The sequence below is a fragment of the Vombatus ursinus genome, unplaced genomic scaffold, assembly GCF_900497805.2.
Source record: "Vombatus ursinus unplaced genomic scaffold, bare-nosed wombat genome assembly UNPS02008961.1, whole genome shotgun sequence".
Classification (NCBI taxonomy): domain Eukaryota; kingdom Metazoa; phylum Chordata; class Mammalia; order Diprotodontia; family Vombatidae; genus Vombatus; species Vombatus ursinus.
This window is the reverse complement of record NW_020948739.1, coordinates 15719129-15737373: the sequence shown is the minus strand read 5'-3', so window position 1 is coordinate 15737373 and position 18245 is coordinate 15719129. Positions and strand designations below refer to the sequence as shown.

At 34.2% G+C, this 18245-nt stretch overlaps 1 protein-coding gene across 1 annotated transcript in view; it reads left to right on the top strand.

Moving 5' to 3' along the window:
* The window catches only part of EIF3E (eukaryotic translation initiation factor 3 subunit E), a 50399-nt gene that overhangs the window by 9053 nt on the left and 23101 nt on the right, over positions 1 to 18245 (top strand). Inside the window, exons 2-7 of the mRNA XM_027849989.1 lie at positions 41 to 155; positions 1549 to 1666; positions 5958 to 6000; positions 7263 to 7367; positions 14060 to 14185; positions 14873 to 14997. Coding sequence (XP_027705790.1) covers positions 41 to 155; positions 1549 to 1666; positions 5958 to 6000; positions 7263 to 7367; positions 14060 to 14185; positions 14873 to 14997 — 632 coding nt within the window. The remainder of the gene's footprint in view (positions 1 to 40; positions 156 to 1548; positions 1667 to 5957; positions 6001 to 7262; positions 7368 to 14059; positions 14186 to 14872; positions 14998 to 18245) is intronic.

The window sequence follows — 18245 nt, the reverse complement described above, 5'->3', positions numbered from 1 at the left end:
TTAAAACTTTTCTCAGAATATTTCTTAACTTTTTTTGCAGATATATAATGAAAAGGAATTACTTCAAGGAAAATTGGACCTTCTTAGTGACACAAACATGGTGGACTTTGCAATGGATGTGTATAAAAACCTTTATTCTGATGACATTCCACATGGTAAGTAGCCTAGTAATAAAGACCAGAACTTTGGGACTCAAGGCATGTGTTTTAAAGTTTTTCTTTTCTTTTCTTTTTTTTTTTTAAGTTTTTTTCAACTATAAGAGCTTCTTTGCTAGAAGGCTTAATTATTCTTAGATTGACATATAATTATAGTTTCTTTGAAGGCACAGAATTATTATAAAAGATCATCAAATGCTTTCTGTTTTTGACAGTCCCTTTTATTTGTGTTGTCAACTATGTACCTGTATGTACTGATAACCTGATTTGTTTAAAGGTGTACCTTTTTCATCTTGAAAAGCATCTGTTGCATACTTATAAAAGAAACAATATAGAAATAGTTCCACCAGTTGATAAATGATCTTGTAGACTTAAGTTTTTCAATTATGCATTATGTTTGTTCTCACACCAACATTGATTCCTTCAGTACTTTTTAAAAATATATTTAATAATAGCCTTGTGCAGAGAGAGTGCTGCCAAACTTGAGGTCACTGATCTGTTTTAAGTAACAAAATCCAGCAACTTGCATAGAAATCAACTAGATACATACTTTGAAGGAGGAGGCAACTGAAACTTGGTGTGTTTGCCTTCTTTGTTGTTGTTAGCACATCATCTATAACAAAAGGTAGTTTAGCAAAACTGAGCAACATACCAAGTATATCAAGATATTTAGGGTATACACATCCATAGGCCATCCCAGCATGAAGGTGCCAAGTCATATTTTCTTATGTCTCCTTTGGGGATGTTTAGCCCCTGTAATTGTGTGTATTAATGTTGATTTGTAACAAATTAATAGCATAGCACCAGTGTTTTCATGACCTATTCAAAATTTTGTAGACCTCCAGCATCATGTTGTTATAACCTATTAGTTGAGAGAATATAACTACAAGTTGTTATTAAATCACTAGTGCTTTTAGGTGGATAAATCACAATAGTATTTTTATACAGGTAGCAATATACATATCTATAAGATATATTGATTCTTCAAGTTACTTCTTTGAGGATTTTCATTTTCACAGATTTCTTGAAATACTAGAGTCCTTGCACAGTGGGAAAGACTGGTGTAGATTATTGATGCTGGTATCTCCAGAAAGAATGGCATAGGGGCTCTTTCACTTGACCACTAGGTTTATTTGTGCTACATTTGTTATATCTTCTATGGATCTTATTAGCTGTATGGCCTTAAAGAAGTCACTTTTCCTCTCAGCCTCAGTTTTCTCATCTGTAAAATGGGAATTACAATCCATTATACTCCCTGCCCAGGAGAAGTAGTTAGTTATTGATAGATGAATAAGTGTAAGTTCAGTGAGTCTGTCCATCAAGTTGAAAATTATAATCTGATCTACTTTGCATTAGCATTATAGTAATACTTCACTTTTTTTTTTTTAAATAGCTTTGCGTGAAAAAAGAACTACTGTTGTTGCACAGCTAAAACAGCTGCAGGCAGAAACTGAACCAATTGTCAAGATGTTTGAAGATCCAGAAACAACACGGCAGATGCAATCTACCAGGTAGCCACTTCTTCCTTTGAAACCTAGTGGTTGTTGAAAAAATAGCGGCAGAGAGTTTAAAGATCTGACTTCTGTATTTTGGCAAGGTAGTTGTCTCTCTAGTGCCTGTTTTCTCATCTCTAAATGAAGAGTTTGGACAAGATTATCTCAGAGGTACTTTCTAGTTCTCATTCAATGAAATCTTTCTGGTTTTATTAATTTGCGCATGATGGTAGTTCCCTAAAATGAATATATGATTTAAATGACCACTTTTCCCCCTTTTTTGCCTTTTTACCAACTCTGGCAGTGTTTATAACTTAATGCTAATTTTCATTTATTTTTCTCAAAGGAATGAGAAAAGATTATTGTCTGTACAATAAAACTTTCTACAGCAGTGGTCTTAAACTCAGATTTTAATTTTGTTTTAATTTTATAGTGCTTATATATTTGTTTCGTTACTTTCTAAATTTTTGTTTCTTTCCAAAAAGATTTGTTCATCTAGTCATACATATCTCTGAGGGGTCCCCTAAGGCAGCATGGTTTAGTGCAAAGAATATTGAATTTGGAGTCTTAGGAAGGACTTAATTTCATATCTCAGCTTACTGCTTTTATATAAAGTTGAGCGTGTGATTTAATCTCTGTGGATCTCAGTCTCATCTGTAAAGGAAAGGCATTTGGTCTAAGTGAACTAGGGCTTCTTTCAGCTCTAAGTCTATTCTCCTGTAACATCATGAACATCTGTAAGGGGGATCTGAGCCCTTCTTTCCCATCATTTTGTTTCATTTCCACATACCCATCTTGGTATAACATCAGTGTTGCTTGGTCCTTGCGTTGCAGTTGGGGGCTTATTAGAGATTAGATTTCCTTGCTTCCCTTTTCTACTTAACCATATATCTACTCAGAGTTCCAGAGAGAGAATTAGGAAGAAAAATAGAGGTCAAGTTAACATGCACTTATTAATTGCTTAGTATGTGCCAGCCACTGTGCTAATTGTGGGAATACAAATACAAGCTAAAAGAATGACAATTCCTTCTCTCAAAGAGCTTAAATTCTAATGGGGGAAGACAACATTAAAAAAAGGAAACTGAAAAGTATCAGAGATCAGAGAGAAGGAGGTGAGGGAGGACTTTGGGAGAGAAAATCTGGAGATTCAGGAGTAGAGGAATAAAGATATAGATTGTCTGGACACTCTTCCTTCAGATGAAGGTTCTAGGAGGAACTAGTCAGTCAGAGAAAGAGGGACCACAGGGGCTTTTTGTGTGAAGAGTCCAGGGAACTTCCAGGATGAGGAGAGTCAGGAATGGAGCCTAGAGAAGAAAAAGATATAGCTTGTCCTGGGCTTTTTCCTTAAAATGGAGGATCTGGGAGAAAGCAGTTGATGAGAAGAAGGGGCAGAGTATTCTTCTAGGATGAGGTTTTTGTGACATGATAGATCAAGTCTGGATTGAGAAGTGGAGCCTGAGAGTCACTTAATCTCTCAGTATTCCTGGGCAACTCTTATAAGTCTGTTATGTTTCAGAATAGGTGCTGAACTACCGTGTGGTAGAAGGTGTTTCCTCAACCCAGAGTTTCCATACTACTGAAATGACAGGTGTGGTTTATTTTTTTAAATGAACTTATAGATAATGAAGATATTTTCAGTTAAGAAAGTTGGTACAAGCGAAAATTATTTGTTTTGTTGTTGAGTCATTTCAGTTGTGTCTGACTCTTCATGACCAAATTTGGGATTTTCTTGGCAAAGATACTAGAATGGTTTGCCATTTCCTTCTCCAGCTCATTTTACGTATGAGGAAACTGAGGCAAACAGAGTTAAGTGGCTTGCCCAGGGTCACACTCTAGTAAGTATGTGAGGATTGATTAGAACTTAGGTTTTCCTGACTAAACCAAGTGCTTTATCTATTGTGCCACTTAGCTGGTTCTCAGACCAAAAGTTTAAATAGCTTTAAATATTGGGTAAATAAAAAAACTTAAAACATCTATGTTTTGGGAGTTTTGTGTGGTTCCCCTCCTAATGCAGATTGTAACTACTCAACACCTTAGAAGGTTTCATGAGTTGTTGTAAACAAAATAAGAAACCTAGTGACTGACTCTTTGTTGATAGACTTCTTCAGATTTAGGCTGTTTCCAAGCCTTTTTAGCTTGGCATAGGACCTCTAAAACTTGTGGTAGCCTCTAAGAGCCTAGAATTAATGCCATACTAAAGTAAACTATTGAAATAGAACTATGGTGAAATACTAACCAACAAAGTTTTTAAAAATTAATTTATTTTTACGGACTATTTGGTGCTTCCTAGGTGGCGTTATCCGGGGAGAGGTGTAGTTAGTCCTCTTCTGCTCTGTGCTCTGGTTTTTAGCCCAAGAAGGTCCTTTCCTCCCCTGCCACCACAATTACTAGTGCTTCTTTTGGCCCTGGAATTGCAACCCAGAACTGCTTATGCGCAGTGGAGTTGCTAATCAGTGCTGGCTGTGCCCAGTGTTAGCACAGGGTCCCCTATAATCTTTCTTACTGTTTATTCAACCCCCTTCACCATGTCCAGGCTGAGAGCTTTCAAAGCTGCTGCTATCAGAGCTGCCTCTATAGCTCACTGCTGGTTTTCCTGCCATACTCTAGGCCTGCACTCACCCTAGAGTTGTCTTAGGCTGCAAAAATGTTTCACACTGAACTCTCCAAAATTTGATTTGAGGAGTTATTTTAAAGTTGTTTGGAGGGGAATATTGAGAGACTTTAGCTGGGTCTTGGTCAATACTCTTCATCTTGGGTCTGCCTTGAAGCTAATACTATTATCATCCTATATTTAATTTCCTACTGACTTGAATAGATGGATAAAACTACTGCTTTTTGTAGTTGAATAATAATATTAGAATGTAAGCTTATCTTAAGCTCACTGAAAGTATCCTCTTTTAACTACAGTAGCAGACAGGATGATAGGAATAGTATGTTGTGATATGATGTGACTTCAACTTGTTTCTATAAGATTTTGATTTTGTTACAGGTCTCTTATCTATTTTCAAAGTTTTTCGTTCTGTATAACTTGTAGAGATAGTAGTATTTAGTTTGGTGACATCTGTTAAAAACCTTGTTCTTAAGTATTTAATGGCTCAGTATTGTGTCTGTGTAGTTGTTAACAAAATGAGGGTGGCAGTTAAATATCTAGCAAGCCATTTAGTGTGATTTCAAAGAGGGCAACCATAATCTTTCTGTGGTTCTTTGGTGCCTTTTTCAATGACAGTCATTGATTTTTTTTTTTTTTTTGCTTCAGACTGATTTTATTTACATTGTTGCAGTTACATTACTATACATGAGTTCTTTTAGTTCTACTTTCTTCACTTTGTGTCATTTTTAGTTTTCAGCGTTCACTTCCATAAGCTTGAGTTTAAATTTTCTCCCCCTCCCTCTCCTCTTCCTTCCCCAAGATGGCATGCAATCTGATATAGGCTCTACTTATACATTCATTTTACACATATTTTCACATTAGTCATGATGTAAAGAATTAAAACTAATGGGAGGAGCTACGAGAAAGAAGAAACAAAAGAACAAAAGAAAAGGAAAGCAAATAATATGCTTCCGTCTGCATTCAGACTCCAGAATTCTTCCTCTGTATGTGGCTAGCATTTTCCATTATGGGTCTTTTGGAGTTGTCTTAGATCTTTGCATTGCTGAAAAGAGCTAAGTTTATCAAAGTCAATGACTGACTAATTTTAACATGATACTGAGGTTAGATCAACCTAGCTAGTCAGATCATTTTAAGATCCCTTAATTTTAATTGGTCTCTAATATGAATAGGTCTAAATTTACAATACTGTTTACAGCATTTTAGTTTTAATTATTTTGTTGTTTTTCCTCATTGAGAGCAGAGATTATCTTGCTGTTCTTTTTTGTATATCTAGCACTTAGCAATATGCTTGGCACGTATAAATACTTTAACATTAAAACTAAGTGCTTAATAGAAGATTATTAACCAGCATTTTTTAAATACCGTGAACCCCAAATCTTGTCATTCTGGGAACTAGAAAACATGTCTCCCTGCCCTTGAGAAGAAAGTAATCCAGGCATGGAGAGAAAATGTATTCCTGCTAATAAGAATAAGGCATTTATTTTTATATCCTCACAATTAAAACACAATTACTAGCATTTTAACCCCTAATTCTAATGTTTTGGAACATGAACAGTGTGTTGTTCCGTTGTAAAAGCTTATTTCTTTCATTGTAATCTTTAAGTGTTGTTTTTAATTTTTTTGTCTTCATGACCCTAAAGAGTTGTTTATTTTGAATTATTCTTAAAAACTAAATACATTTTTTAAACATTTATTAAGGGATGGTCGGATGCTGTTTGACTACTTGGCTGATAAACATGGTGTAAGTGTTTTGGTTTTTTAAAAATATTTAAAATTTTAATTTAAGTATTGCATTTTATCTTAAATATGACAGGTCACATAATTTGATTATTAATGTGGAGTTGAGGTAAATTTCAAGTTGCTTTGTCAAAAGGGATAACTTGCCTTTATATTCACAGAAAAAATAATTCATTTTTTTGTAATACAAATAAAACATTCATAACAAGGACAGTTAATATTTTTGCTGAATCTTCCATGTTAGTCTTCATCACTTCAGGGGTCTCAAAATTATACCGTAAGAATAGTTGAAGGAACTGACTATTGTTTAGCATGGAGAAGATAAGAAATTATGAGGGAGAGAGTGAAAGAGGAGGCATTATTGCTGTCTTCAAATGTCACATGAAAGAACTGCATGTTCTTGACCTCAAAGAGATAGCTCTAATAATATATGGAAGACACAGAAAAAGATTTTGGCTCATTGTATGGAAGAACTTCCTAACAATTATCATAGAATATGAGTTGGAAGGTACCTCAGGTGCCATTCAGTTCCTCCAGTTCTTGAATCAACTAATCCAAGAACTTTTTTCTCTGGTGTCCTGCTTCTGTTTGAAGGCCTTCATTGGTTGTTGAAAGTCACTGCTTTCTAAAATAGGCTGTTTAGCTTTTAAAGTATTCTAACCCTGGAATAATTTACCTTTGGAGACCCTGAGCTCATTGACACTGGAGCCATCACGTAGGATTTGAATGGCCCCTTAGATGTTGTAGAAAGGATTCATTCCCTTTGTAAGAGGACAAACTAGATGACTTCTAGGTACTGTCCAGTTCTGGAATTCTATTGTTTAATCAATATCATACAGTTTGGTGAAACCTTTTTAATATCATATGTATGGTTTTAATTGGCAAACTGATAGGCCATGTAAGATGCAGCTTTATGTTATAGTTCCCTGTCATTGGCTTCCATGAAATTATATTTATGTAAAGATAAGTCTTTCACATAGTACTAATTTAGTATCTGTTGACTTGAAAGTAAAACACAAATATCTTAAGCTTTAGGTTTACCTAAAAATAGTGCCTCAGAAGAATCTACATTAAGGACCAAAGTTGTTTTTTGATGAAATATGAGGAATAAAAGTTGGGAAAGAATCTAGTTTTCAGTGAAACTAATTGATTGTGAAATGATGTGGTATAGAACTTAAGTAGATGATATGATTTGGTATAGAACTTACGTAAGTAGATGACATTAAGTCAAAATGAAAAAGTAAAACTTTTAATTTTTATTTTCAGTTTAGACAAGAATATTTAGATACACTCTATAGATATGCAAAATTTCAGTATGAATGTGGCAACTATTCAGGAGCAGCAGAGTATCTCTACTTTTTTAGAGTGTTGGTAAGTACTCCTTTTTCTTGATCTCTAGTAACTTAATCAAATATGATATTGAGACTAATGAGCTAGAAAGACCTGGACTCGAGTCATGTCTTTGACATATACTGGCAGGCATCCTGGGCAAATCATTTATATTCTCAGTGCCCCCAGACAGCTTTCTGAGTTGCAGGTATGCATTGGTATGGGGAGTTTCTTCACAGAGACTCCTTATGCCAAAGAATTCAGATTTGGACACTTTTTGCCTCCAAAAAAATTATAAAGGAAATTTTTTTGGTTAATATTAAATGGATTCTATCATTTAGGGCAGATTTGTTCATTTAGACTTGACAAGGCTTGCAGAGCAAACAAAATTACTTGTCTTGTCAGTTTATTTCTAATTTCTTTAAATGCTAAGAGCTTTATGGAAGATTTTGTTCCTTTTGTGTGCTTATTTGTTTTTGTTGGTAGTTATCAAGTTCATAATGTTTTAAAATTAGTAACATATGTCAAGTTTTATTATTCCCTGTTTAATTTAGTGTTTGCTTATATAAAATGTCTTTTTGGTTTTTCCCCAAACAGCATGATCATGGCGGGGTTTTCTGGAATTTCTGAAATTCACTTCAGTTTATTTTCTGCCTTAATGTTTTAAATTTACTCTTCCTACTTTATTCATTCTCAGTTGTTAGACTGTAGATAAAGGCCAATTTTTCCGGATACATAGAGATATTTGCGTCATTATATATAGTAAAACTTTTGTTTGGGACAACAGTAGATTTGGGTTGGATTCAGCTCTGCCACTGTTGACCTCTCAACTCTATTAGGTGAGACAACAGTGTAGTGGAGTGTTGAGTCAGCATTATTTTGGCCTTGGCCAGGAGATGTTAGGTCCTTAGTACTTTGCCATTTGTAAATGAAAGGTTTGAATTAGATAATCTTTAATGTTCCTAATAGCTCTGTGGCATGTGAACATGATTGATCACAATAAAAATCATTCCCATGTATAAGTTACATCATCTTACTTTACTGTGATTCTAGTTTTTCTCATTGTAATTAAATACAGTTATTAGAGGGAATATCATATAGTGCAAAGAGAGAAAATCAATACTTTCTATTGAGGGGTAGTATGGTTTTTCTACATCTTTATTTAGGTTCATGATATAATAATTACAGCTGACATTTATGTATCATTTTAAAGTTTTTAAAGTGATTTACAGTCACATTTTATCCTCACAACAACCTAGAGGTAGGTGCTGTTATCACCCCCATTTGCAGATGAGGAAACTGACTTAAGTTAAGTGACTTCCCTAGGGTCACCAGCTTGTAAGTATTTTGCCTAACTTTCAGTTCCAGTGTTCTATTTACACCAACACCTAGCTGCTTTTATGTAAATAAATTCTCCAGATCTACAAACCTTTAACGGAGTGATGGAGCAATAGAACTGACCTTGAAAGCAGGAAAACCTGGATTCAAGCCCTGTGTTTGACACAACAGTTTTGTGACCCTGTGCTTAACCCCTTAGTACTCTACGCAAATTTCTAAAACTAAGTTATAGGGAAGGTGATGAACCAATTTGGTAAAGGGAGTTTCCTCATCCAATAGTTCCCTGTACCAACAAAACACAGCTCTGTTCCATCTACTCATTCCTATCCCTACTCACTCTTTTAGGTAGCTCACTATTGCAAGAGAAATAAACTAAGAATGCAATGCTTTCTTCTTTCTTGTTTTTGAGTTTGTTTGCCCTGGGTACATAAACATATTCCTAGCAGGTACTTGTAATGCTTTTGGATTTTTCTTATTAATTCAAGAACTGTGAACTATATTTCTTTATCCAATAAAACTATCTTTCAGCTCTAGATTACTTGTGTTCCTAATTTCTAATGACCTCTTTCTGTTATATGGGTTTTAACCCAGACTGCCACAAAGGAAAGTATTTTTTTAGTTGCTAACATGGTTTATTATCTAAGAAATTAATCTCTCCTAATCCTGATGATTTCAGAATAAGCAAACAAATTGGCAGTGAGGCTGAGAGTCAAGAAGGACACACATAATAAATTGTTAAACTATGCTTTGAAAATTTATTGTGCCATTTTATTTTTATTTTTTAAAATTAATTTATTTTTAGTTTTCAGCATTCACCTCCATAAGCTATTTAGTTCCCAATTTTTCCCCTCCCCCCCTCCCTAAGATGGCATGCAATCTGATATAGGCTCTACATATGCATTCCTATTAAACATTTTTACATTAGTCATGCCATAAAGAATTAGAACCAATAGGAGGAACCACAAGAAAGAAGAAACAAAACAAAAGGAAAAAAAAAGAGGAGACAGTATTCTTCAATCTGCATCCAGACTCCACAGTTCCCTCTCTGGATGTGGATAGCATTTTCCACCATGAGTCCATTGGAGATGCCTTAGATCCTTGCATTGCTGAGAAGAGCTAAATCTATCAAAGTTAGTCATCGAATAATGTGGCTGTTACTGTTTACAGTGTTCTCCTGGTTCTGGTCACTTCACTCAACATCAGTCCACACAAGTCTTTCCAGGTTTTTCTGAAGTCTGCCTGCCCATCCATCATTTCTTATAGCACAATAGTATTCCATTACATTTATATACCACAACTTGTTCAGCCATTCACCAATTGAAGGGCATCCTCTCAATTTCCAATGTTTTGCCACCACATAAAGAGCTGCTATAAATATTTTTGTATATGTGCGTCCTTTTCCCATTTTTATGATCTCTTTGGGATAAAGCCCTAGAAGTGGTATTGCTGAGTCAAAGGGGTATGCACATTTTTATGCCCTTTGGGCATAGATCCAAACTGCTCTCCAAAATGATTGGATCAGTTCACAAAACTGCACCAGCAATGCATTAGTGTTCCAGTTTTCCGACATCTTTGCCAACACTTTGTATTTTCCTGTTTTATCATGTTAGCCAATTTGATAGGTGTGATGTGGTACCTCAGAATCTTTTTGATTTGCATTTCTCTAATCAATAGTGATTTAGAGCATTTTTTCATGTGACTATAGATGCCATTTTATTTTTAAATAAAATAAGCTCTCCTGAGAGCTTAGTCTTATAGTTTAAAAATTAATTTCAATATTCCCTCTAAACCTAGAAAAATGTCTTCTAATTAATCCATAAGTAAATGAATTCTTAAATCCCAGCCAGTGGTGGATAACTTTCACAGTTAAATGGAAGGCAGTCTATGATAATGCTGAATTTTTAACTTGCTTCTTTCTGTCTTTCTTTTTTAGAAAACTAAATCTCCCTTACTTTGAATATTGTGAAGAATATCAAATAGTATGATTAGTTTACTTTGGAAATGTAAACAGCCTGAATCAGGATTGTAAAATCAGAACTCTGATATTCTTACAAGTACATGAAAAGAGCTAGTTATTTCTATCATTTGCTAATGTCAAGAGTGAATTTTGAGAGTGAAGATTTAGTGTCTACTTAGTCTTAGCACAGTAAATTTATTGTTACTAGAAAGTGAGTGAATGTGCTGTTTTGCTAACCCATGGAAACTTAAGGTAACTTTTGAAAAAGTTAGATGTTGAAACTGTTCTAGTGTATCCATCTCTGAAAGCAGGATGGTATGAAGAGCCAAATATAATGACATGGAGCTGAGCCAGGGTAGAACATTGAAACTTAGAAAGAAAAAAATACTGAAGTTCACTGACAGACTTTTATACCAGCATTATAAACATGTTTTAGTTTAACAACCTGATTTCTTGATTAAGCAACCCAAAAAATAATTCTACCTATTGTATATACTTAGTGAGTTTTTAGGTTCTTGAATGTTTTCTCAGTTTGAAAGTGATTCTTACTCAATTTTTAAAAAGAAAACCTGGCTTCTGTTTAAATAAATTGAACACTATATATCTAATGCTGTGTTGCAACTCAGACTGTATTAGATCATTACTATTAGAATTCCCAGTTATTATGCTCTGAGTTAGTCCACAGCAATTTAGAATGTAAGTTTGCATGTAATAATTCCTTCCTGTCACCATATTAGAAATAGCTGATGAAAGCTAGAGTTGGAAAAAATAATTGATTTTTTTACTCTTTTGGGGGGAGTGGGAAATAGAATTTGAAAGCATTATGTTTACTTAAAATATTGCCCTTTTGTTAAGAAATTGATTTAGGCCAGAAAATGTAAAATTTTGGTGTTCTTTTATTGTAGAAGTAGGATGCAATAACTCTGTGTGTGTGTGTGTGTGTGTGTGTGTGTGTGTGTGAGAAATTTTGGTTGGCAAAGATTCTTTTAAATTGATAGGGAAACATAAGCTATGAAAGAACCATTGTAACTATGAACCACGATTAGAATTGGACACCTTAATTGACCTTGTATATTTGTGGTGTATAAATTAAAGCTGTGTGACCCTAGAATTACCCTTATTTGAAAAAGAACTAGTGAATGACTATTTAGAGTTGATTAAATTCAAGAATTCTGTGTATTTTATGAAACTTGAATTGACATCATTTCGTGAGAAATGTCTTATTTCAAATGAAAGATTGAATGTATCCCATTAATGCCTGAGGGATTAGTAAATTTTTCTTTTAAATTTTTGAAAACCTGGATAAAAATATGCCCCTTATTGTCACTTCTTAGTAACAGAGAATAGGTCCCAACTTGATCATAAATTTATATCATCCTTTTATGAAAAATGCAATTTTACTCTCCAGAATTTTGAGTTGAATACAGACATCTCGTGCATAATTGCAAGTTTCTGTTAGTGGAACTCAGTGATCGTAGTACAAATGTCCCTTTCTGTTAAAGTGTATACTATACAATTAATAATCTCTTTTGGAATATCATCGTGCTTCCAAAAAGTACGAAGGCTGAATTATCTGTCAGTATTTGAAACAAGAGTTTCATGGAATTGTATGTTTCAATATTTATTTAAGCTATTAATTAAATGTCAGTATTTTTAACAAGTAATCAAAATTTTATGATATCCAGGACATGAGTTGGTTCTTTTTGTCAGAGACAGACTTCAGTACTGGAAATTGTTGAGGAAAGTTAGAAAAGGCAATATATTTATTTACACATAATGCTAAAGGTTTGAGGAATCAGTTCTGCAGTGGGAATAAGTTAGGAGCTATTTGGGAATATCTATGTGAAACTCTTTACCTAATATATTTTCTTAAAAAAAGGCATAGGGAAATGACATCTTGTGATTTAATTTCTCTAGAGTAGGAACTTAGCGCTTGGTCTACCATGATCGGTTATTCAAGATTTCAGTGACCCTTCTTTTGCCTTTAGCCCTGCTTTCATCAGAATACAGAAGTGTTATTGTTCTAAGCATAGATGGTAGGTTTGGTTGGCCTGCATCCTTGGGGAAAACGCTTCCTACAGTGGCTCTTACAGCAGTTGAAAATGTTTCCTGAACATTTTGGCCTTTGCAGGGAAGCATTTTTGTAGATGGATGTATCTTTTTGCTGGGTTTGACCTGGGTTTGATTCCTAGCAGTAACTTTCATTTTCTTTGTAGCATGAAGGGGTTGTATAAGATGATGATGTCCTAGGTTCTTTCAAGCCCTAAATCTGAACAATAGAAAGTGAATGGTGACCCACCATTCTCTTTGACTATCTTTGTCAGAAACTGGATTCAGATAAACAGATTACCAGTGCCAGAAAAGAGGAGAAAGAATAGCTTTGGGTTTTGGAAGTTTTTCAAGCCTTTCTTAAAACATTTCTTTAATGTCCACTGAGTAGCATGGTCTCCTCTTTTACGTTACTTCATTGACTTGTTAGAAATGCTCTTTGGGGAAAGCTGGCTTCTACCTAGATTTTAATGTGGATTCACAGGACTTGTTCTCCCACATCCTCAGTACAGAGTAGTTTTTGTCTCAGGTTTACCTTTATCTCCTTCAGACCCACTTTCTGAAATTTTTAGGTACTTCAGGAAACAAAACATCTGACAATTTGTGGATCTTCATCTATTATTATTACTAAGGGCTTTTCCAGCAGTTTTACTCAAATTAAATATTTTAAGGATTTTCTTAAATTTTTATCACCGCCTTTTGTTTTATATCATCTTCATTTCCAAATATATCACATCCCTATTCCCTACCTAGGAAGTCATCTCTTAGAATAAAAAGAGCAGGAAAAGCAGTTCACTAAAACTAGTATATCAGATGAGGTCAACATTCCATACATAATGTTCCAACAGTTGTCCCTTTTACTTCAACTCCCCCTTCCCCCTCCCCACAATGACCACGTAATGAAGGGAGGAGAAAGAACACTTTAAGGTTGGAATATGCATATTTTATAACAACCATATGAGGTTGGTAGCCCCATTTTTACACATTAAAAAATTTACAAGAGAGTTGATTTACCCAATTTTACAGAGCTAGTATGTGTCAAAGACAGGATTTAAATCCAAGTCTCCTCCTGGCTCCCAAGTTCAGCATCCTTTCTACCAGATGAAAATGCACATTGTTTTATTCTGCCAGTACTTTGAAATACTTCTATGTATGTCAGTCTAGATTAAATATTAAAGACCTATATTTTCAGTAAATCAAGTTAAGTGAAAATTTTTAAAGAGATTAAATAAAGTATGATCTATTAAGGACCAAAAATACCCATGGGTTTCAGTAAAATCAGCAGCTCTTTTTTCTGAATATAGTGTCTGTATGTCTATATAAAACATTGCGTTATCTGGCACTTTGTGGACTATTGTGAATATGTAATTGTCTTTAATTGCCTGAACAGGTCCCCTCAACTGATAGAAATGCTTTGAGTTCACTGTGGGGAAAACTAGCATCTGAAATTTTAATGCAGAATTGGGATGCAGCCATGGAAGACCTGACAAGATTGAAAGAGACCATAGATAATAATGTGAGTTAATTTTTTGAAGTGCTACTTAATGTAAATTCATGCCTATTCCACCGTAATTTTTGATTAGTATAGTACAAAGAATTTAAGAATTTTACTTGAATGTCTTTAAGGATAGTAATATCATTTTTGCCTTGTGTTTTTTTTCCCCCCTTTGGCAAGGTATGCATGTTTTACATTATTCTGATAAGGAAGCGACTGGGCAATTGCTGGAGTAGTGTTTGTTATACCAAATACGTATAATGCAGAATGTTAACTAGTTAAAAACTAGTTTCTTGGCTGAAATTCAGTTTTATAATACTGCTGTTGCTAGTGCACTTTGTATTGAGACATACTTCCAGCATTAAATGCTTATTGAGTATGCAGAAAAATCTATTTCAAGGAATGCTTATTACAGTTATTACTTTGAAATTTTGTTTAAAAATATAGTATAGTTGTTTACTTTTTCTACTTTATTACAAGATAATTAATCGAATGCCTTTGATGATCACAGATTTTGAAAGAACTGAAAATCATCATTCTGAATATTATGTAAATCTTACAGATTCCATTGTGTCCCTCTATTTCTTTATTGTGTCCCTCTGTTTCTTTTTTTTAATCCAGTATCTTTTATTTGCCTTTTTCCTCCTAAAAGTGAAGTGTGAAAACTTTTTTTCCCCCACATATGTTCTTTCCCTTATATCCTTTCAGTCTGTCAGTTCTCCACTCCAGTCCCTTCAGCAGAGAACATGGCTGATTCATTGGTCTCTGTTTGTATTCTTCAACCACCCAAAAGGTCGAGACAACATTATTGATCTCTTTCTTTACCAGCCACAGTAAGTAATTTTAACTTAAAGATTTGTTACCTTAATTTGTTTTTTTTTTAATTATTTGGAAGAAAAAAGATTACTGTTGATATCTTTTGTTATCCCATTTCTTATATTTCCTCCTGTATCCCTCTTTCTTCCCTTTCCCGAAGAACTATCCCTTCTGACAAAGAATTTTTTTAAGAGGAAAAAGAAAACGAATGCCAGAAAAACCAGTCACACATGTTTTTAAAAAATGTGACATAATATGTGATGTGTCCCATGGACCTCAGCTAATCAAAAGACCTAGGGAAAGGTGTCTTCTCAGACCTTTTCTTAAAAGTCAAGCTTGTGCTCTATAATTTCGCAAAATTCAGTTATGATTGCTTTCTGATTGTTCTTTCCATTTACATCATTGTAATCATTGGGTATATTGTTATCCTGGCTTTGCTTTTCTCACTTTGCATTGGTTCATGTAAGTTTTTCCCTGTCTCCCAGTCATGGTTTCATATCTGTCACAGTGTATCTGTTAGTGAAAGCACAAAATTTCTTTAATTTAGGGACGTCAATATGTTTTTGTATATTCTGTAACTCCCTAGGTAAAAGCAGTCTACAAAGACAAAAGCAGCTTACAAGGAAGTTCACCTGGGATCTTAGGGTCTCTCTCTCAGAGAGCTTACTTTATGAATTCTTTGTTCAAAGGGTCCACAGCTCCACAGCTGAGTCCTAGGTCAGTCTGCCTAGAAGTAGAGTTAACTAAAACTGCCTCTATTTTACATTTTTTGGGAGGTTTACAACAAGCTTAGTTGGTGGTGTAAGAATGTGAGGGTTTATTCAAGCCAGTCCAATTCTGCTAGCATCCTGACCCATAATAACTGTGTTTCTCTGTATTCAAGTTAAACGTTTCTTACAACACAACAGTTTTCATTATATTCTTGTTATAGTTTAGTCCATTCTCTAATCTTTGGACATTTTCTTTGTTTCCATATCTTTGCTACCTTGTTAAGTGTTGCTATATTTTGATGTATATAGAGCCTTTTTTGGGGGGGCGGGTTCAAATATAACTGTTCCTCATGTAACAAGGTTTGTTTGTGACCTTTCCAAATTGAAAATAAGACTCTTAAAATGTACTATGAAGAATTTAATTTGTATGTGGTTTGATTCTTCCCCTCAACCCTTGCCCCCTAAAATACATAGAAACTTATCTTTGAGACCCAAATATCATTCTCCCATTTAACAAACTGGCATTAGCATTTTTTGGATTAGATTTGTTCTTTTTGAGCTATTGGGCAACTAAAGCCCCTGTATTTTTTTTATACAAACTTTTCATTTCTTTTTGTCTAGTTGATTATTAAGCCTAAATGCTGGACATCTCTCTGTTAGTGATTCAGATTGCTGTTTCATTTTGTCTAGGCCTGAGGTTCTTAAACTTTTTTTTAATCATAGACCCTTTTGGCAGTCTGGTCAAGCCTGTGCATCCTTCTCAGCATAATGTTTTTAAGGAAAAAAAGTATAATATGTAGGATACAAAGGGAGCTATTCTATTGAAATACAGATTTCACATTTATTTTTAAGTATCCAGATTGAGGAATCCCTGGACCATTTCCACTGTTGATCTTCTAACTTATTAGCTATTCCTCCTACCCAGCTTTATATTTTCCACAATTTAAAAGGAGAATATTTCTTACGTTGCTTATTGCCATACTTGGCATGGTATTATACTATGCCAAGTATGGTACCATACTTGGTAATTCTATAACTTTTAGAATTAAAAAAACTTGGCTATGTTAGAAACATGTGGGAAGCAAATTAACACATTTGACATTCATATGGTCTGAAGTTTAATGAAAGTTATTTTAAAATTTTAGTTGTAATTTTGATTGCTGTTTGGCAAGGACGTAAGCTATATTTTTCTTGTTTGTGCTTTGACACTCAAGGATAGCTAAATTTTTTGGCTATAAAAACAAAAGTGAAACTGTTCTCTTCTTCAAGGAGTTTGTATTCTACTGGAATATTCTATAGCAAATGATCACTTAAAAATTAATAGACAACGCACAGTAATAGAGAAATGATCATTGAAGCAACCTAAGTACATGTATAGATAGCAAAGTTTGATAAAAGTGATGAAATGCAGTATTTCAAAAATTTTTGAAGAATATATACATTGGTAGTGGAATTACAAGATAGTAGACTTTCGAGGGCATTCTGTATATAGTAAGTCACAAAATGGGGGGGGAATATATTTGATGCAGTAACCTCATTATTAGGAATATGCCTTATATCCCTATTTTTTTCAAAAATGTATCAGTGTTGTCTTAAAAATGTTTTATTAATATTTCATCTTAACATCAACCCTTTCCTATCTCCCCTCCAGATCAAACCCTCTCTTACCACAAAGAAAAACAAGGAACAAATCCAATAGAGACACCATGTGTGACTATATGTACAATATTCTGTCATGGTAGTCTCCCACACCTCTCAGCTGTGAGGGAAGAGAAGCATTTCATTGTCTCTTAATCCAGGAATTTTCATTGGTTTTTCATTTATTTTTTATCACCAGCTCCTAGCAGTATCTGGCATACAGTTTAATAAGTTCTTGTTATGATGCTTAATAAATATTCTTCGCAACATCACTGGGAAGTAGGTGATTTTTATCCCAATCTTAAAGACGAGGAAATGGAAGCCCAGAGATAATTGTATCTTGCCAAGATAAGTAACAATATATAAATACATTTATCCTGTTTGAGGTAATATAACATCAAGGTAGGCAGGTAGTGTTGAAGTCCTGCAGCATTCTACCCCTTAAAAACATTCTGAGAAAGATCCACAGGCTTGACCAGACTGCCAAAAGGATCTATGATTAAAAAAAAAAAAAAGTTTAAGAACCTCAGATCTAGACAAAATGAAACAGCAGTCTGTTTCTATCTCGATCGGGGTAGAATGGTGTAGGACTTGCACTAATAGCTTCAACTTTGCTCTTTCCTTCATATATATATATATATATATATATATATATATATATATATATATAATCATGTTGTTTCATGAGGGCTACAAATCATTAGATAGGAAGTTGCTTCCCAACTGAAAATAGATGTATTGATTTGACATTTGCAATAATTTGCTACAAGGCATTATTAGTTCATTTTTTAGTTATGTCTGACTATTTGTGACCCCATTTGGGGTTTTCTTGACAAAGATATTGGAGTTATTTGCCATTTCCTTCTCCGTCTTATTTTCCATATGAGGAAAACTGAGGCAAACATGTTTAAATGACT